Source organism: Sus scrofa, chromosome 13 (genome assembly GCF_000003025.6).
Source record: "Sus scrofa isolate TJ Tabasco breed Duroc chromosome 13, Sscrofa11.1, whole genome shotgun sequence".
In the NCBI taxonomy this organism is placed as follows: Eukaryota; Metazoa; Chordata; class Mammalia; order Artiodactyla; family Suidae; genus Sus; species Sus scrofa.
In genome coordinates, this window is record NC_010455.5 from 199,925,006 (window position 1) to 199,946,649 (window position 21,644).

General features: G+C 47.2%; 1 protein-coding gene across 1 annotated transcript in view; it reads left to right on the top strand.

Annotated features, from left to right (window-relative positions):
• Positions 1–21,644, top strand: part of DOPEY2 (dopey family member 2) — a 134,463-nt gene that overhangs the window by 76,984 nt on the left and 35,835 nt on the right. The window contains 7 exon segments of the mRNA XM_003132763.4: positions 743–1,014; positions 8,198–8,350; positions 9,030–9,130; positions 10,019–10,209; positions 14,889–16,491; positions 17,260–17,371; positions 18,259–18,447. Coding sequence (XP_003132811.2) covers positions 743–1,014; positions 8,198–8,350; positions 9,030–9,130; positions 10,019–10,209; positions 14,889–16,491; positions 17,260–17,371; positions 18,259–18,447 — 2,621 coding nt within the window.

Sequence of the window (21,644 nt, forward strand, 5' to 3'; positions counted from 1 at the left end):
AATGCCATGTGCCCTGCCACCGAGAGAGCTCTGAAAACACGTTTTGGACTCGACACCAAAAAATGCGACTTTTACTATATGTAAATCTGAAAAGTTTTTTTTAATAAAATGCAGATTTTTACTATATTTGATTTTTTTTTTTTTTTTTTTGGCTTTTTACCATTTCTTGGGCCGCTCCCGCTGCATATGGGAGGTTCCCAGGCTAGGGGTCAAATTGGAGCTGTAGCTGCCAGCCTACGTCAGAGCCACAGCAGCGAGGTATCCGAACTGGGTCTGCAACCCACACCACAGCTCATGGCAATGCCGTATCCTTAACCCACTGAGCAAGGCCAGGGATCGAACCCACAACCTCATGGTTCCTAGTCGGATTCGTTAACCACTGCGCCACAACGGGAACTCCCTATATTTGAATATTTTAAATGAAAAGCAAACATCTGTAATCATCTCAAAGCCCCGAGACCGACTTTTACAGAATTGGAATAATATGAGGGGAGCACCCATGGCACAGTCGGTGGGTGCTTGGTGCTTCTATGAATAACGTGACAAACGCATGAAACCAGACTTAGTCCCATTTGTCCTCTGGCCCTGAATGGGGACATTGGATCGTGTCGCCACCTAAAGGTTATCACACCCCCTCCAGGTGACTTCCCGGATCTAAAGGTGTCTTAGGACCTGCACGCTGGGGAGCCAGGCCCGTGTAGTTTTGTCTGTTCCCCATCAGCTCTGGTTGGCTTCCTTCCAGGAGCAGGCGATCCCAGTTTTCCGTCTTGGCTGAAATCCCTGATGACCATTTGCTGCTGTGTGACCGACTGCTACCTCCAGAACGTGGCCATCTCCACCCTGCTCGAAGTGATAAACCACTCGCAGTCCCTGGCACTGGTCATTGAAGACAAGATGAAACGCTACAAAAGCTCTGGACACAACCCGTTCTTCGGCAGGCTGCAGATGGTGACTGTTCCTCCCATCGCTCCGGGAGTACTGAAAGTCGTCGCAGAGAAAACAGACTTCTATCAGGTACTTCCCACCGGGAGGAGGGAAGCTGGGACCCTGGGACCCTCTTCCCAGACTGTTTGACATTGTGGTGGTGGTGACGAGGCATATGGTGGCTCTGGTGGCTGGAGACCTGTCCCTGCCTCGTCCGCCTATCTCACCCAGGCACCTGGCGCAGTTTCTGGCCCCGCAGCAAGTGTTCGGTAATATGGGTGTTCACGTTTAGGCTGACTGGACCCCATGTGTAAGGATTGCTAAGTTATCTAACCATACAGAAAAGAGCCTGCCCAATTTGTGAGGCTAGAGGCTTTGAAGTTACTGAGCCTCAAGGAAAAGTTAGTCCTTGTCAAATTTAAGGAAGGTGGTGAGCAGGTATTATCCATCTTTCTTGGGGACAGAGTAAGAAAATAAGGTATCAATCAGCTATGATGGAAAAAATAAAAATCATTTTAAAAAAGAAAGAAAGAAAAGAAGGTATCAGGAGTTTCCATTGTGGCTCAGCAGGTCAAGAATCCAACTACTATCCATGAGGACCCAGGTTCAATCCCTGGCCTCGCTCAGTGGGTTAAGGATCTGGAGTTGCTGCAAGCTGTGGCATAGGTTACAGGTGCAGCTCGGATCTGACGTGGCTGTGGCATAGGCCAGCAGCTGTAGCTCCGGTTTGACGCCTAGCCTAGGAACTTCCATATGCAGCAGGTTTGGCCCCAAAAAGACCCCCCCCCCAAAAAAGAGAAAGATAGAAAATAAGTTATCATCAGGGTCATATTGCAAGAAACTGAAAGATTCTCCTGCTAGCCCGTGGGATAAAAGTGAAGATTATTATGAAGATAGGCGAGCCTGTGGAAGTCCAAGGGCAGGAGCAGGATGCAGCTGGGACTCAGGGTGTCACACCTGGGAAGCTGTACAGCACCCTGCCAACCAGGATCAACTTGGTTGCCACTTGACCTTCAGTCTGCCTCAGGACCCTCAAGCTTGGTTCTCCTGGCTAATGACACTTGTATTTCTTCCTTATCATTCTGAACTAACCAGGCAAGGCTATTAAACAGGCAGTCAGTGGGACACCCTTGAGTCAGGTACCTTCTGCTTGTCCAGTCACTGACCGCAGCAGGGACTCAGACAAGGGAGAAGTAGGCGTGTGGTATAGAAAGGGACAGGCCCACTCACTCGGGCCTGTAGATGGGACACTACTCCCGTGCAGGTGGTAGAGGCAGCAGGCACCCTGAGAACTCGGCGATGCTAAGGAAGAGACATTTGAGATGTCTTACGTGTGAGTGAGATGGAGATTCCCAGGCTAGGGGTCCAATCGGAGCTATAGCTGCCGGCCTACACTAGCGCCGCAGCAATGCCAGATCCTTAACCCACCGAGCGAGGCCAGGGATCGAACCCGCAACCTCACGGTTCCTAGTTGGATTTGTTTCCACTGGGCTGTGATGGGAACTCCCCTTGTAGATCTCGGTAGCCATCCTCTGAAGGGCTTTGGAAATGGGCTGGCTCTTCATCTCTTTGGGATGAGCTCTTCTCAAGCCAATCATCTAACTGAGGCCACCTCTCAGCTTTGTTTCCTTTTGTTTTTCTTTTTCTCTTTCTTTCTCTCTCTCTCCTTCCTTTTTTTTTTTTTTTTTTTGGCCATGCCCATGGCATGTGGAAGTTCCAGACCAGGGATCAAACCTGTGCCACAGCTGCAACCTGAGATATAGCAGTGACAACGCCAGGTCCTTAACCCACTGTACCACCAGGGAACTCCCTTTAATTATTTATTGATTGATTGATTTTAATTTTTCACTTTTGGCTAAACTCATGGCATGTGGAAGTTCCTGGGCCAGGGGTTGAACCTAAGCCACAGCAGTGACAATGCCAGATCCTTAACCACTAGACCACCGGGGACCTCCTCCTTTTCTCTTTTTTTTTAAATAGTATTATTTAGATATAATTCACTCATTTAAAGTACACAATTTGGAGTTCCCATCGTGGCTCAGCAGAAACGAATCTGGCTAGTATCCTTGAAGGCAAATGTTCGATCCCTGGCCTTGCTTAGTGGGTTAAGGATCCGGTGTTGCCGTGAGCTGTGGTGTAGGTTGCAGACATGGCTTGGATCTGGCATTGCTGTGGCTGTGGTGTAGGTGGCAGCTGTAGCTCTGATTAGACCCCTAGCCTGGGAACCTCTGTATGCCATGGGCGCAGCTCTAAAAGACAAAAGTAAAGTAAGTACACAATTCAGTGGTTTTTTTAATTGTATGTGTAGAAATGTGCCATTTTCCTTGTTTTCTGTATGTCATATCTTTTTTCCGCCTATTTCCCTCTTGCTACTTTCTTTTTCATTAAGTGAGTATTTTCCAGTGTAGTATTTTAGTTCTCAATGATTTTGTCCATGTATTTTTGGAATTACTTTATTTAGCAGTTAGTCTAAGGTTTACGATCTACTTCTCCTCAGAACTAGCTTCTCTTTCGTGCTGTATTCCTGTGGGCTATAGAAACATTCCTGTGGAGGAGTTCCCGTCGTGGTGCAGTGGAAATGAATCCGACTAGGAACCATGAGGTTGCCGGTTCAATCCCTGGCCTTGCTCAGTGGGTTAAGGATCTGGCGTTGCCGTGAGCTGTGGTGTAGGTCACAGACGCGGCTCGGATCTGATGTTGCTGTGGCTGTGGTGTAGGCCAGCAGCTGTAGCTCTCATTGGACTCCTAGCCTGGGAACCTTCATATGCCGTGGGTGCAGCCCTAAAAAGCAAAAAAAAAAAAAAAAATCCCGTGGAATAGCTCTCTTCCTCTTCCCCTCTTGTGCTATTCGGGTCATGCATATTACATCTGTATTTGTTACAACCCCAACAACACATGGGTATAAGTATTGCTTTATATAACCTCATGATGTTTAAAGACGTTGGGAGAAGAAAGGGAAACAACTGTATGTATTTATAGTTTGCTCTGTTAACCTCCTTAGATACCATCCTGGCTGTCTTCACTCGTGGATCTGAGTTAGCATCAGGTGTTGTTTCTTTACTCCAGTACAGCTTTGCTTGTGCTGTTATTGCCAGTTATAGTCCTATGTGTTATATGCCCCCCAATACATTGTGTACCTATTGTTTTGCACAGCTCTTTTTCAAACCAAATGAAAGAAGCGGAGAAATACACATTTACACTGCCTTTTGATAGTTGCATAATTACCTTTAGTGCTGCCCTTTGCATCGAGTATAGGTTCAGATAACTGTCTGTGGTCGGTTGCTTTCACCCTAAAGAACTTCCTGTAGTCTTTCTTGCAAGGCGGGCATGGGAGCAACAAAATCTCTCCATCTTCGTTTATCCAGAAATGTCTTTTGTTTCTCCTTTTATGTAAGGTAGTTTTACAGCATATAAGGTTCTTGGTTGAAATGGGTTGTTTTTTGGTCTTTTTTGTCTTTCAACAATCTGAATATAAGAATAAATATTCTTTACTCTTCCCTACATATGCTTGACTTTAAAATATTTAAACCAACACTTTTTAATAATCCATAACAAAGGCTCATCTAAGTGTTTGCGTGAACGTACATTTTAATTAATCATTTGAATGTGTCATCTACTTATCTTCTGGCTTCCCTTGTTTCTGATGAAAAGGTTGCTATTAATCTTACTGGGGTCTCCCTGTAAATTATCAGTTCAGCTTTTTCTTGTTACTTTCAAGATTTTCCCTTTGTCCTTTAGCATTTCACTGTGATGTGTCTGGGTGTGGATCTCTTTGTATTTATCCTACATGGATTTCACTGAACTTCTTGGTTATGTAGATTAAGGTTTTCCAGCAAATTTGGGAAGTTTTCAGCCAGTATTTTTTGAAATATTTTTCCTGCTGCTTTCTCTTTTCCTTTACCTGGCACTCCAATTGTGTGTACGTTGGTGCATTTAATGGTGTCGCACACATTTCTCTAAGGCTCTATTCATTTTTCTTAATTTTTTTCTCTGTATACCTCAGATTTCATAATTTCTATCAATCTTTTCACTGATTCTTTCTTCTGCCGGTTCAGCCTAACTTTTGGGCCTGCTTTACTGAATTTTTCATTTAGGTTATTATACTTTCAACTCCAGAGTTTGCCTTTTTTTTAACTCATGTCTTTTTTTTAAGTCTTTTATTATTGGTGTGGAGTTGATCTACAATGTTGTGCCAATTTTTGCTGTACAGCAAAATGATTGTTACACATATATGTGTATAAATACATGAATATATGTATATACATTCTTTTTCATACTCTTTTCCATTATGGTTTATCACAGGATATTGAATATAGTTCCCTGTGCTATAAAGTAGGACTGCATTGTTTATCCATTCTGTGTATAATAGTTTACATCTGCCACTCCAACTCCCACTCCATCCCTGCCCCAGCTCTTTCCCGTTGGCAACCACAAGTCTGTTCTCTGTGTCTGTGAATCTGTTTTGTAGATAATTTCATAATTTCTGTCTTCCTATTGTTATTGTCTATTGGATGAGATGTTATCATCATACTTTTTTTATTTCTTTGAATATGATTTCCTTTAGTTATTCAAACAGATTTATAATAGATACTTTGAAGTCTTTGTTAAATCTGGTTGCTCTCTTAGCTACTTTTGTTTGCTTTTTTCCCCTGTGAATGGGTCATATTTTCTTGTATCTTTGTATGCCTTAAAATCTTTATTGACAACTGGATATTTTAGATAATGTATTGTGACTCTCTATTCTGACACCTCCCTCCTAGCCCCACCAGTGACTTGTTCTTGTCTTTGTTGCTTATTTGTTTTAGTGACTTGGCTATTTTAGTGACATCTGTTTCCCATGCCGTGTGAGGCCTTGGTGCTGCTCCTTGAAGGGTGCAGGCTTAGGAACTTGCATCCACTCTGAGCTGATAATGGTCCTGCCAAGTTCCTCACTGACTGGCTGCTTTCACTGATCTCTGTTAAGCTCGCTTGGTATTACACCCAGCTGTTTGGCTCCACTAATCACTGGTTGGTTGCTATTGTTGTTTTTAACAATGCGTAAATAACTCCACAGTCTGATCCAGTGAAATTTATAACCCTCTGCACAGGGAGTTTTTTGAGGCCAGTCTTTGAGATTTGCATTGACACAGCAGAGTTTTTCCTAGCTATCTCTTTCCCTTATTATTTGTGGTAAATGGGCTGACCTATGGTTTAGCCTGTTGCTGTCATTGAGTTACTAGCCTTGTGGTATTGGAACTGCTTATCACCAAAATCTTTTTTTTTTCTTTTTTGGCCACACCCACAGCATGCAGAATTTCCTGGGCTAAGGATCAAACCTGCACCACAGCAGTGACCCAAGCTACTGCAATGACAATGCCAGATCCTTAAACCACTGAGCCACCAGGGAACTCCTCTGAAGCCTTGATTTTTATTTTGACTCAGATTAGTATGTTCCTGAGTATCTATTAACTTGACAAGTACTGGAGCCTGCTATATATATTATACATTAACATATGCAGTTCTCAAAAGCTGCATCTGGCTGGTGCCTGCCCACATTGAGATGCTGGAACTAGAGACAGTAAAGCAACCTGCCCAGATAGCCAGTATGTGCCCCAGGTTCTCAGACTTCAGGTGGCAGGCTGGCTTCATATCTTCTAGCCTTTTTCTCATTCCCATGGAGCAGCTCACACACCAGTGTTCCTGGTGCCCACAGTGCAAATAGAATAAGGTCAGATATTCCAAGAGTACTCTGCCCTTTCTAGGTAGAAACAGCAGATTGCCAACCACTAAGAAAACATCCAGAATGTAGGGAATGCGAAGGCTGACAGATAAAGGAGCAGGTGTGTTTTTTGATCAATATTGAATCTCAGTCTTCCAGATGGAACCTCTTACATATAAATTTGCCACAGAGACTGCAGGAAAGGGGTTCGCTTAACTTAGTTGAAAGTTTTCTATCAGAAATTTATTTCAGAGTTCCCGTCATGGCTCAGCAGAAACCAATCTGACTGGCATCCATGAGGACAAAGTTTCAATGCCTGGCCTTGCTCAGTGGGTTAAGGATCCAGCGTTGCCACGAGCTGTGATGTAGATCGAAAAGGTGGCTCGGATCTGGTGTCACTGTGGCTGTGGTGCAGGCCAACAGCTACAGCTCCAATTCAACCCCTAGCCTGGGAACCTTCATATGCCATGGGTGCGGCCCTAAAAAGACAAAAGACCAAAAAAAAAAAAAAAAAAAAGAAAGAAAGAAAGAAATTTATTTCTAACTTGATCATTGGAAAGCACATACCCTTAAATAAATAATAGTTAGGGGTTCAGGCTAATCAGTGGTTAATTTGATCTGGGCAGAGAAAACAGTCTTGTCAAATAGAATTAAAATGGCCAAAGTAAGTTCTTTAAGATGTACCTAAAATGTCATAATCTATGAGACATCTTCTTTTTCCATGACCTAGAAGAGTGCCTTGAGAAATTCCCCTTCCTAGAGTCCCTTGGTGGCTCCACAGGTTAAGGATCTGGCATTGTCATTGCTGTAGTGTGGGTTTGACCCATGGCCCAGTAGTTTTCATATGCTCCAGGCACAGCCAGAGAAAAAATCTTGGCGGGGAGGGAGAGAGGAATTCCCTTCCCGAAAGTGGGACCAGCCCTCCCTTTGAGTCTCACCTTGGTTGGCTCAGGCCCCCCCACTGGTGCTCCCTGGAACTTTGGGAGGGGCTGCAGCCCGTTGCAGGTGTCGTTTGTTTAAAGAGCCAAGATCAGGGCTGGGGAGATGAAGGACTTGATTCGGATATGATTTGTGTCCTGAAGTTGAGCCAGGCATCTGCCGTGGCATAGCACACAGAAATGGGAACAAGCAAGCTTGTGGAATTAAAGCTGAACCCCAGTTTGAGCCAGCCCTAGGTGGTAAGGTGCTAGTGTCTGCCTCGGACAGTGACCACCACAAACCCACCAGACTTCCTGGAGGGCTCGTCTCTGGGATGCAGTGCCTCAACCAGTGGGTTCTTGCTTCTGAGTGATTCCTCCTCTGAAAGAGAAGGTCTGGGCAAGAGCTGCAGTGTTCTAAGCGGGTCCCAAACCTCCAAGTTTAACCTATAACCTGGCCCTCGCCTGGATGACTCCTGGGGGGTCTGTGATGTGGTCTGGGTCTGGTTGGCTTTGTGTCGTTTGTCAGTGGTGGTTCTTTGTATATTACGGATCTTCACATGGCACGTGTAGGCAGAAGCCAGTCCTGGGGGCTGGGGCTGGCCTGCCGCAGGAATGGGCGGGTGTTGCCTGTGTTCACACGGTCCCTTCTGCCCAGAGGGTGGCTCGTGTGCTGTGGAATCAGCTGAACAAGGAGACACGTGAGCATCACATCACGAGCGTCGAGTTGTTCTACCGGCTCCACTGCCTGGCCCCGTCGGCCAACATCTGCGAGGACATCATCTGCCATGCCCTCCTGGACCCTGATAAGGTGAGCCTTCGCAGCCAATAACGTCCAACCCGTCCCAACCCGACAGTCCCAACTCCATGCGCAGGCTTACCGGTACCCAGTGGGAGTCTTTCTGCAGCTCGGTGGACACCCCAGTTCACAAGCAGAGGCATGTCGCATTAGTAACATTTTCATACATCCATCATTTCAGGACTGGAAGGCCTCCAGAAGCATGAGCCGTCCCCTTGTGTCATATTAAGGCCCGCCGGGGACATCTGCCTAGGCTCCCATAAGGCTCGCAGGGCTTCTGGTGAAGTAGGGCATCGCAGAGGTGTTGGTCTTTGTAGCCCTGGCTCAAGTCATGTCCTGTTCTCTCAGCCACTTGGCCTGCCACTGCCAAGGGGCGTGAGAAGGCCATGCTCTGTGTTCTTCTTCAACCACAGGCCTAAGTGTGACCCTGGACTCGGGCTGACGCTGGGTCTGGAACACACACTGTCCTAAAAGTGCGTCTGCATGGGAGCGAGCAGGGAAGGCGAGGACGCGGCCTCTGCTTTCCTCCAGGCCCCATGGAACACAGCAGGCACGAAGGGGACCCCCGCAGCTCTGCCCGGATGCTGGCTTCCTGCTGCACTCTCGTTTGTCACTTAAACTGCGGTTGCTGCCACTGAGAGCAGTGTTCTGAGGAAGCAGGTTCCTCACTCTCCTTTCCTTCCTAATCCAGGGCACGCGGCTGGAAGCTCTGTTTCGATTCTCCGTCATCTGGCACCTGACGAGAGAGATCCAGGGCAGTCGAGTGACATCTCACAACCGCTCCTTTGACAGGTGAGGGGGTCTTTCTTGTCACCCCTAATGCAGAAGGACACTTCGCAGAGGGCCGGGCCAGCGGGCCAGGCTGGGGAGAGGGCGTGTGGGAAGTGGGGAGCATGACCTCATGTTCTTGGTGCAGAGCAAACGATTCCCATGGTCCCCGCAGTGAATTTAGGCTGAGCACGTGTGGATGCCTGGTAGGCGTTTCCTTAATTTGGTTGTGGAAGGACAAAGCCCAGTGTCCCTCAGGGTCAGCTGAAGAGCTTATAGAACGTGCCCCACGAGAGACCTTTTTAGGGACACGAAGACGGTCTAGATCTTGATTGGGGCCGCAGCCATACTGGCCGTGTACCCTTGTGATGCCCTCAAGCACATGCTAAGACATGACCTTCACTGCAGGTTTTTTTTTTTTTTTTTTTTTCTTATGGCCACACCGACGGCATATGAAAGTTCCTAGGCCAGGGACTGAACCTGAGCCACAGCTGAGACCTAAGCCACAGCTGCAGCAACTCTGGATCCTTTAACCCACTGCACCAGGCCGGAGAGCCAACCCACACCTCTGCAGCAAGCTGAACTGCTAGTTGGGTTCTTAACCCACTGCGCCATGGCAGGAACTCCTGCAGGTGTTCTGTTCTATGTTGTTTTTCAAAAATCCTCTATCTTGTTTGTGAGGGGCCAGACAGGCCACCTTAGTGGGATGCCAGCTGATTCTGATGCCTCCCCTCCCGCCAGATTCGGGAGGAGATGTGGACATTGGCATTTTAAAAGCTACCCAGTGACTCTAGCTTAGACCCTGGTTCCCATCTGCCTAGGTGCGCAAGCCCAGCCTGGGCAAAGCTCGCTGGGGGCGTCCCAGCACTCAGGGCACCAAATGCTGACCTGACGGTGTGTTTCCTCCCACAGGTCCCTGTTTGTTGTGCTGGACAGCCTGGCCTGCACAGATGGCGCCATCGGGGCTGCTGCCCAGGGCTGGCTGGTGCGTGCCCTCTCCCTTGGTGACGTGGCACGCATCCTGGAACCCGTGCTCCTGCTGCTGCTCCAGCCCAAAACCCAGAGGACCTCCATTCATTGCCTCAAGCAGGAGAACTCGGCAGGTGAGCACACCGTGCAGGGGGCCGAGCCAGCTTTGTGTCCCTGGGGCCCCAGGCCTGGGAGGGAGGAAGGGGTGACCTGGACCCCAACTGCCCAGGGCAACAGCCAAAACACTTAGACTTACCTGGTGGTTTTGCCAGATCCAAAAGCTATGAAGGGGAGTTCCCTGGTGGCCTAGCATTTGAGGACTAGGCATTGTCACTGCTGTGGCTCAAGTTCGGTCCCTGGTCAGGGAACTTCTGCATGCCACAGGGCACAACCAGCGGGGCTGGGGCTGGGGGAGCTATGGAGGTACTTTGTGGGGACTTTTAAAACCTAAGGATCAGATGAACCAGCACTTAGAAATACTAGATAGGGAATTTGTTTTCACTGAAAAATCGGATTTTTTTACATCAAAAAGGATAATATTAGTACCTCATGTTCTAATACACAGAGCTGATTCCTGATTCTTTTGCTGGGGAAAACATTCAAGTGTATCTAGGGTAGGAGGAGCTGGTCCATTCAGAGGTCTCCAAGGCCAGCCCTTCACTTAGGAAAGAAATGAGGTCTGGTGAGAAGTTAAGTGTGAGTGTGTAGGGCTAGCACTTCTCAGACCCAGAACAGGAGAGTTGAGGTTGCCTCTAGGTATGAAGGATCAGGAATGTCGAAATTTGCATATAATCTCATCACCTGTACTTTATAAAAATGACCTCTGCTTGTGAACCATCAACAAGGTAAGGGGTTTCTTTTCTATCCGGCCTCTGAGGTTCTTTCCAGCTGTTAACATGTAATCAGAAATGCAAAAGTAGACCTTTGGGTTCTAAGAACTTTCAGAGGCTTTTTTTTTTTTTTTTTGCTTTTTAGCACCACACCTGAGGCATATGCAGATTCCCAGGCTAGGGGTCGAATTGGAGCTGCAGCTGCCATCCTACACTACAGCTCACAGCAATGCCAGGTCCTTAACCCACTGAGCAAGGCCAGGGATGGAACCTGCAACCTCATGGTTCCTAGTTGGATTCGTTTTCTCTGTACCATGATGGAAACTCCCTCAGAGGCATCTTTAGCACAAATTTAAAAGAATATAGGTAGAAAAAAGACAAGAGAGGAGAGACTAAAATTTAAATTTCAGTAGTTAATACCTAGCACAGTTTATCATCTAACTTTACTTCCCACATAGATGAGGTAATTTTATCATTTCCTGCAGTTTCCTAAGTGATGATTTTACAAGTCTTGGGTAGTTTGTTTAGCTCACTAGGTTGTAAATATTCAGTGTTCGTCACAGTTTTATCTTAGAGAAAGAAAGCAGCCCAACACCTAAATAAGCAAAGATTTATGAGGTGGCTTCCTCTCTTCATAAGCTTCCTTGCCTATAACTGTAACTCCTGGTTTTCCTTTAGGAGGGAAAGCTGGCTGCCTTCTCAAAGAAGAAGCATTAAAAAAAAAAAAAAAATTTATGAAAGGGGTTCCCATCATGGAGCAGCAGAAATGAATCTGACTAGAAACCATGAGGTTGCAGGTTCGATCCCTGGCCTCACTGAATGGGTTAAAGATCTGGTGTTGCCGTGGTGTAGATTGCAGACATGGCTTGGCTCTGGTGTTGCTGCAGCTATGGTGTAGGCTGGCAGCTGCAGCTCCAATTAGACCCCTAGCCTGGGAACCTCCATATGCCACAGGTGTGGCCCTGATAAGCGAAAAAATAAAATAAAAATAAATAAAAATGTATTAGAATATGGTTGATTTACAATGTTGTGCCATAAACGAGGAGGCGTTTTTTTGTGCACATAATACGAATGTAAAATGCAAAGAAGTATAAACTAAGCACCTTCTTAAAAGTTTGGCTACCAAAAAGTACTTATATTCTCTGAGTGTGAGCTTTGACTATATGGCATTATCACTTTATTGTGCTTTTTCTTTAACAAAACGTTTTTCTCAATTATCATATCGCATTGTTATTCTGAGCAAGTCCTGTGCCAAAATCTTGCATTGTGTCTGTATGGAAGATTCCGTTTTACTCATGTGTGCTAAGACTGCTCAGTTATCCGCTTCATCGTTGGACTTTGATATTCCAGCACCAAGTCCACACACAGTGTGTTCAGAAACCCAAGTTGGTGTCACATTTTATTTTGATGTGAATGTTGCTTTCCCTTGTTTTAAGACTCCATTTTGCAATAAACACTTTGACAATATAAAAAAAAGTTTGGCTGTCATTTATGGCAGCTAAATTGTTGATTATTCCTTTGTTTTAAAATGAAAGTTTAAACTCCACGATTCCTTGGCTTTTAAAAGTCTTATGGCACTCGGAGTTTCCATCGTGGCTCAGCGGAAATGAATCTGACTAGCATCCATGTGGACACAGGTTTGATCCCTGGCCTCAATCAGTGGGTTAAGGATCCAGCGTTGCCTTGAGCTGTGGGGTAGGGTGAAGACACAGCTTGGATCTGGTGTTTCTGTGGCTGTGGCGTAGGCCAGTGTCTACTGCACTCCTAGCTGGGAACCTCCATATGCTGCGGGTGCAGCCCTGAAAGACAAAAAAAATAAGATATAAATAAAAAATAAAAGTTTCATGGCACTTCCTGCAGTCTCCTCCAGTTGACATTTAATGCTTTTACTTTGCCAAATCAGAAAATGTGTTCTTTCTCTGGAAACAACTGGAAGGGTTCTGCTTGCCCTCCACCCTACCCCTATCCTATAGAAACCTTTTGTTTGTTTTAACTGTTCTGCACATCAGGCAGCTCATCTATTTCTAATATCTTCTTCTTTGCTGATGTGGCTTAATGTTCATGGAACAGATTTGTTGAAAGCTGCTGCATGTTAAAAATGTTCAGCAGTACTAAAGACGTCTGGCTTGTCACTGCTTTTTAAAGAGACCTGAGCACTTTAAAGTGTTGTGTGTTTTCTTATCTCAGAGGTACTAACATGCTTCTTTGAAAAATTGGCATAATCGGGGAGTAAAAGCACAAGTGAAAGTCCCTTGCAGTGGCCCCCGGATAGAGAGCATCACTGTTCATGGTTCAGCGGATCTCCATCCAGACTTATTCATAGCTGCGAATTATAGCTGCTCCCCGCGTTTAGGGGACTCCTCCTATGCAGCTGGATTCTGCAGCTTGGTTTTTTTTGTTTGTTTGTTTGTTTTTTAAGTTTGTCTCTATTTTCCTTTTTTTGTTTCCACAGAAAAATAATGAGTGTTCTTTATTTTTTTAATGATCTTTATTTTTTCCTTTAAAGCTGGTTTACAGTGTTCTGTCCATTTTCTGCTATACAGCCAAGTGACCCAGTCACACATACATATATACGTTCTTTTTCTCACATTATATTCCATCATGCTCCATCATAAGTAACTAGCTATAGTTCTCAGTGCTATACAGCAGGATCTCATTGCTTATCCATTCCGGGTTTTTTTCTTTTACTTAATACACCCTACACACCACTCCATATCAGTACACATAGATGTATCTTTTAAGAACCAAACAGGAAGTTCCCTTGTGGTGCATTGGATTAAGGATCCAGCATTGCCACAACTGTGGTGCATGTTCATTCCCTGGCCCAAAACCCAAATGGTGCATGGGCCGTGAGATTTTCAATCACCCTCTTACAGTGGAGGCTTGTTTGCTTTCCTCTTTGTTTTGTACAGGATGTTTCAGTGATACATCTAACTTTGAAAACCACCTGCTAACATTTTTGCAGGACACTTTTTTGAAAGACAACTTCTGGGAGAAAATGATAGGTATTTTCTAAAAATCACCCTTCCCATACATTTTTGATCTTTATATTTGCTATACAGTGTAACCAAATTATGCAATTTCTTGAATTTTTTTTTTTTTTTGCTTTTTAGGGCCGCACCATGGCATATGGAGGTTCCCCGGCTAGGAGTCTAATTGGAGCTACAGCTGCCAGCCTACAATACAGCCACAGCAACGTGGGATCCAAGCCATGCCTGCGACCTACACCATAGCTCATGGCAATACCAGATCCTTAACCCACTGAGCGAGGCTAGGGATCAAACTGGAACCCCATGGCTCCTAGTCGGATTTGTTTCTGCTGCACCACAACGGGAACTCCCTCTGGAACATTTTAAAAGACCTGTTCACTTTACTTGTCTGCCTTCCATCTGTAAGTAATGTAGTCTAGACCCCAGTGTTGTCATTTCATAGAGGAATTTTGTTTTATTTTGTTAGTTTCTTATGCTTTATTTTTATTGAGGTATAATCGATTTATATAACATTATATGTTTCAAGTACACAGCATAGTGCTTCACATTTTTTAAAGGTTATTCTCCATTTATAATTATTATAACGCATCAGCTGTATTCCCTGTGCTGTACAATATATCCTGTAGGTATGGGGTGGGGAGGTTGCCTGCGGCATACAGAAGTTCCTGGACCAGGAATTGAACCCCCAGCCACCGCGGTAACCTGAGCCACAGCCTTGGCAACTAACCACTGGAAGCCACCAGGGAACTCCAGCTTGTTTATTTTATACATAGTAATTTCTACCTCTTGTGTTCTACTCTTACTTTATACATTGTAATTTATACCTCTTATGTTAGACAGGGTAACTCCCTACCCCGGTCTTGCCCCTCTCCCACGGAAGAGTTTATCAATATTGTTCTCTCTGTCTGGCTTTAAGACAAAGATCACTCCAACACTGATTTATCCTAACTGACCCTTCTGTTTTGAAGCTGTCTGTCATTCTGTAATTTTCAGACTGGCATCGCTGGATTAACAGGAAGCAAACCTCTTTCAAAGAGGCGTGGGGCGCCCCCGAACTCCAGGAGGGCGGCTCGGAAGACAATGCGCCCCTGAGCCAGCTCACCACCGTGGACCGCGAAGCCATCTGGGCCGAGGTGGAGAAGGAGCCGGAGAAGGGCCCACCGGACTGCATGCTGGCCGAGGAAGACCTTCCCTGCTACGCGGACCTTCTGGACCAGACGGCCGGCGGTGCCGCCGACAGCAGCGAGCACACCGAGTCCGCGGACACGAGCTCCGGCCCCACGGACAGCGAGAACACGTCCACCTTCTCCTCCCCTTCCCACGACCCGCAGGAGCTGAGCAGCGGCGAACGCTGCTGCGTGCCCATTTCCGCAGTGGCCCGGGCGCACCCCAGGCAGGCAGCCGGCCTCAAGTCCAACGCCAAGTTGAGCCTGACGCGTGTGGACTCGGATAAAACCCAGGCTTCCGAGTCGCTGTCCAGCGACGAGGAGGCCGACGCGGAGCTCCAGGCCCTGACGGCGGCCCGGCTGCTGAAGCAGGAGCGGGAGCGGCGGGAGACCATCGAGGCCTTGTTCAAGCACATCCTGCTGTACCTGCAGCCCTACGACTCGCGGCGGGTGCTGTACGCCTTCTCCGTGCTGGAGGCCGTGCTCAAGACCAACCCCAAGGAGTTCGTCGAGGCCGTGTCCAGGACCAGCATGGACACCAGCTCCACCGCGCACCTCAACCTCATCTCCAACCTCCTTGCTCGCCACCAGGAGGCGCTCTCGGGCCAGAGTTTCTACGGAAAGCTCCAGACCCAAGCCCCCAACGTGTGCCCACACTCTCTGCTGATCGAGCTCCTCACCTACCTGTGCCTGAGCTTCTTGCGGAGCTACTACCCCTGTTACCTGAAGGTCTCCCACCGAGACCTCCTGGGCAACCGGGACGTCCAGGTCAAAAGCGTGGAGGTTTTGATCCGACTGATGACACAGCTGGTGTCAGTGGCCAAGTCGGCCGAAGGGAGGAACGTGGAGTTCATCCACAGCCTGCTGCAGAGGTGCAGAGTCCAGGAGTTCGTCCTGCTCTCCCTGTCCGCGTCCATGTACACCAGCCAGAAGCGCTACGGACTGGCCACCGCCGAGAGGGGCCGGGTGCTGCGGGAGGATGGCTTCTTCGAGGAGCGTCTCATCAACCTGGGCCAGGACCAGATCTGGAGCGAGCATCCGCTACAGATCGAGCTGCTGAAGCTGCTGCAGGTGCTCATCGTCCTGGAGCACCACCTGGGGCAGGTGCTCGAGGAGGCGGAGCATCCGCCAGACCTGTCCCTGGAGTGGCGGCGGGCCCTGAACTTCCAGCAGGCCATCAGCGCCATGCAGTATGTGCAGCCGCACCCCCTCACGTCACAAGGTCTACTGGTGGCTGCGGTGGTGCGGGGCCTGCAGCCAGCCTATGGCTACGGCATGCACCCCGCTTGGGTCAGCCTGGTCACGCATTCCTTGCCCTACTTTGGGAAGTCCCTGGGCTGGACAGTGACACCCTTCCTGGTCCAGATTTGCAAAAACTTGGACGAGCTGGTCAGGCAGTATGAAAGCGAATCCGTGAAGCTCTCTGTCAGGTACAGTGCACCCTTTGATGTGCTGCTATTGCTTTAATCATAGCTTTTGTCACAAGTGGCTGATTTGCCCTAGAAGCCGATTGGCGGGGCACTTCAACCTAATCAAAAACCTCGTTAGCATCATCAAGAGGGGTATAACAAGGAGCTAAATGTTCAGCTCCTTTATTTTTAATTCTACGTGGCTACCCAGGCTAGATAGGACGAGTCAGTCACTCCATTCTTTTTGCAAAACAGAAATAGAAATGTGAATCTTCTTCATGGAAATTCTGAACCATCTGAAAACATTTTTCCAAAGCGACTATATAAATGTAAAACAGCACAGAAGATGCCTATCAATATCATAACAGTATTTCATTACAGGAGCCCAGTTTTTTAAGGTAGTGATAGCTCTCTGGTTTCTATGTTTATATGTAGGATTAAAAACCTTTATGGCCTCATTTTTTAAAATTCTCAAAACCAGAGTTCCCATCGTGGCGCAGTGGTTAACGAATCCGACTAGGAACCATGAGGTTTCGGGTTCGATCCCTGCCCTTGCTCAGTGGGTTAACGATCCGGCGTTGCCGCGAGCTGTGGTGTAGATTGCAGACACGGCTCGGATCCCGCGTTGCTGTGGCTCTGGCGTAGGCCGGTGGCTACAGCTCCGATTCAACCACTAGCCTGGGAACCTCCATATGCCGCGGGAGCGGCCCAAAGAAATAGCAAAAAAAATAAAAAATAAATAAAATAAAATAAAATTCTCAAAACCAATTTCTTGTTTCTTCACTAAAGCATAACCTCCAAGAGGGAAAACGTTTCTCCAGATTATCCACTCACTCTTTTGGAAGGTCTAACAACCATTAGTCATTTTTGTCTTTTGGAACAACCCAACCACAACAAAAAGGTAAATCATTTTTTTCCTGAGTCTGGGATAGTTTTCATATATTGTTTTGTCTTCATTGGGGTTCTGTTTCAATTAAGAAATGTTTATATGTGAGTAACACAAATATATATGCACATGTTAATGCAATTGAATACACATGTGAATAATGCAGATGTGTATGCAGATAGATGCAAATGTATGTGAGTAATGCAAATATGGTTTTGTTCTTGCTAGAACTTCCTGTGGGCAGCTTCAGCCTCAACCAGTGTGAGATAGAATGTAATCTTTCTCCCATGTATTTTTTTCACTTGACCTTATGGAATCTGAAGATGTTTTAACTGTTGGTTGCTCTACCCTATCTGGGATTAAATTTTAGAACACAGCTAGTGCTTTGGCTGAGTGATTGAAGAGTGTGTGATGAGGAGTCTCAGACTCGCAGGCATCCCTCTTTGAAAGAAAGGTCTGGGCTTAAATGCTCAAGGAGGGAGTTCCCATCATGGTTCAGTGGTAACGAACTCTACTAGTATCCATAAGGATGCAGGTTCGATCCCTGGCCTTGCTCAGGGGGTTAAGGATCCGGTGTTGCCGTGAGCTATGGTGTAGGTTGCAGAAGAGGCTCAGATCCTGCGTTGCTGTGGCTGTGGTGTAGGCCGGCAGCTGCAGCTCCAGTTCGACTCCTAGTCTGGGAATTTCCATATGCCACGAGTGCAGCCAAAAAAAAAAAAAATACTAAAAATAAATGCTTAGGGAGACATCTTACTTTCCAAGCACATGTGGGCCTCCCTGGGGAGGGTGCTGCAGCTCAGCCTTCATCCCACCAGCACAGCATCCTCACAGAAAGGGAAACGCACCACAGACCAGTGAGTCTCACATGTTCCTTTTTTTTTTTTTTTTTTTTCTTTTTCCAGGCCACAGCTGTGAGTGACCCTACCAATTTGAAAAATGCCAAGAATGCTATTCTGGAAGAGCTGCCCCGAATTGTTAACACCATGGCCCTTCTCTGGAATGTTCTCAGAAAGGAGGAGACTCAAAAGAGACCCGTGGATCTCCTTGGAGCCACGAAAGGATCCTCTTCGGTTTACTTTAAAACCACCAAAGTAAGAGAGCTTCCTCTGTGGGTCTGTGATTTCCTTTGACTTGTATTGTCCCACCCCAAATAAAAATGTGCAGGGATATATACATAAGTAATCAAACCTCACGTGCTCAGTGAAACCCACATTAGAGGGAAGTTGGAGGTAGAAGTCTCCCGTTTGTTTATTGGAATAAGTTTCCTATTCACGGGAAGAAAGGCTTTGTGAGTAGTTTTCAGTTTATTTTCACCTTTACCCTTAAAAAAAAATAAATAAATACAGTCTCTGGGGTTTTGGTGGCTGGGGGTTCAAGTGAGAGACCTGACATTCTCACCCTGTTTCTCAGAAGCATCTCTGCTAAGACAGCTAATCTCTGCTTTCAGTGATGCCTTGAATATGCATTGAGGCATCTGAGTTTTTTTATTAAACCAGCAGCACACAACCTAGAGCACTTCTAGTTCTATTACTGAATCAAACTTGGGTCGGTCCACTCTCCCGCACGCAGTAAAGTCGGTCTGCTGACACTGGATTGTGGGGAAGGAAAGGGCATCGTTCATGGTCCGTACTGGACAAGAGGGACAGGCAGCTAGTGCCCACAAACCCGGACTCCCCATTGAATTTCAGGGAAGTTTTTAAGGACCACGAGGGGACCTTTGAAAGGTGTGTAATCAGCTCATTCACAATCCTCTGACTAGTTGATGATGGGGTAACAGGGTGATGTTGCAGGGGTGAGCATCAGTCTTCAGGCTCCAGCCTGGCTGGGGGCTACATCCTCATGACCATCATGCAGTTTGCTTCTTCTATTTGGTAGGAGTTTTAGTATCTGTACAACAACTTAGGAATGTGCCCCAGACACGATTATCTGTGTACTTCATGGAGGAACTAAAGATTCTGTGACTGCCATATGACTAATTTGTTTACATTGTTACCAGTTCCTCCTGGCTCAACTGCTACATGTCACTACATGTTCATATCCTTTCAATCATTAATCTTTTTAGGGGTTTTTTTTGCTTTTTTAGGGTCATCCCCGGAGCATATGGACGTTCCCAGGCTAGGGGCTGAATCAGAGCTGCAGCTATTGGCCTACACCACAGCCGCAGCAACGCGGAGTCCTTAACCCATTGAGCGAGGCCAGAGATTTGAACCCGCATCCTCATGGATGCTAGTCAGATTTGTTACCGCTGAGCAACAATGGGAAATCTAATCATTAATTTTTATTTTTTATTTATTTATTTATTTATTTTTTGTCTTTTTGCCTTTTCTAGGGCTGCTCCCGCCGCATATGGAGGTTCCCAGGCTAGGGGCTGAATCAGAGCTGCAGCTATTGGCCTACACCACAGCCGCAGCAACACAGAGTCCTTAACCCATTGAGCGAGGCCAGAGATTTGAACCTGCATCCTCATGGATGCTAGTCAGATTTGTTACCGCTGAGCCACAATGGGAACTCCAATCATTAATTTTTATTTTTTATTTTTTATTTTTTTGTCTTTTTGCCTTTTCTAGGGCTGCTCCCGCAGCATATGGAGGTTCCCAGGCTAGGGGTCGAATCGGAGCTGTAGCCACCGGCCTACACCAGAGCCACAGCAATGCCAGATCCGAGCCGCATCTGCAGCCTACACCACAGCTCATGCCAACACCGGATCTTCAACCCACTGAGCGAGGCCAGAAATCGAACCCACAACCTCATGGTTCCTAGTCAGATTCATTAACCACTGAGCCACGACAGGAACTCCCAATCATTAATTCTTGAGTCAGGCTTTTGCAACTTAGGGAAGGCCCAGGAGACTATAAAGCTTTTCTACAGACAAGAGGTGGGCTGAGCCTCGGTTTCCTCCTCTGTGAAGTGAGTCTGTTATTAGTGGCCTACCTACTGGGCTATTGAGAAGATTCCATTTGGCAGTGGCTAAGATTGATCAAGCCCTCTGCTCAAGCCCTCTCTGAAGGACCCAAGGTCTTGAGCTGGGACCTCCATCCTGTCTCCTGAGCAGACACCGTGGTGGGAGGGAAAGGACCTGCCCATCCCACGCTCAGCAGTATCTAACATGATGCCAAACAAGGGCAGCGGGGACATAGTAAGCCCAGAGTAAATTCATTCATTTGACAGATATTTGCCTGCCCGCTGCTGTGGACCAGGCCCTGTTAATACATGAGTGGATAAGGGAGATGAAGTAAGTCCTTGTCCTCCTGGCAGACACAGACATATAACCATCAATTTTTAAATGATGATGAGTTTCCCATCGTGGCTCAGTGGTTAACAAACCCGACTAGCATCCATGAGGACACGGGTTCGATCCCTGGCCTTGCTCAGTGGGTTAAGGATCCAGTGTTGCCGTGAGCTGTGGTGTAGGTTGCAGATATTGCTTGGATCCCACGTTGCATAGGCTCTGGCGTAGGCCAGTGGCTACAGCTCCGATTCAAACCCAAGCCTGGGAACCTCCATATGCCGCGGCCCTAAAAGACAAAGAAAAAATCATAGTAATAATATAAAATGATGATGAGAAGCGCTGCAAAGACATGTAGGGAGCTCTGACAGCGTGTGACCCGGGGACCTGACCTAGTCTGGGGTGGAGGAGGCCTTGCTGAGGCAGAGTGGCTGAACTGAGACCCAGATCGAAAGGATTTGACCAGGGGAGGTGAGTGTTGGAGGCTGGGGGGCCCCCAGGCTTCACAGAGGGAGGAACGTAGAGGTTTCAGGAGTGGAGAGAGATCCACGCATGGCAGAAGGGAGTGACGAGTGACGTCTAGGGCCGTGTGGGTTTATTTGTAATTGGTTATGTAATAAAATTAGTTAAATGTACGTATTTTTGGACATTGAAAAGGCATTTTTTTCTGATGAATATAAGCCCTTCCTGGGCTGGTTGAGACAAGCCGAGGCTGGGGGCTTTCAGGAGGAGAACAGTCCCAGCTCTGCTGCTTGGCCCTCCCCTTCTCACTACGTCTGCAAAGCCTTGGGGGGCTTCCTTGGAGCCCCTGCCCTGCTGGTAACTGCTCGAAGGTGGTAGTCATCACCCCCAAGAGTCTCTTCCTGCTCAGCTCAGCTGGCAGCCCGTCTGGTCACCTGGGGGCCTGGCTGGTCACCTGGCCGCCCACCACCCTCTCATCGAGCGCTTCCAGGTGGCGCTCCAGCCCCTCCCCTTCCCAGGATCACACAGCCTGATGCTGAGAGGTCCGCACAGCCTGGCCCCGGGGGTCACAGGCACCGGTGGTGGGGTGTCTAGTCCCCC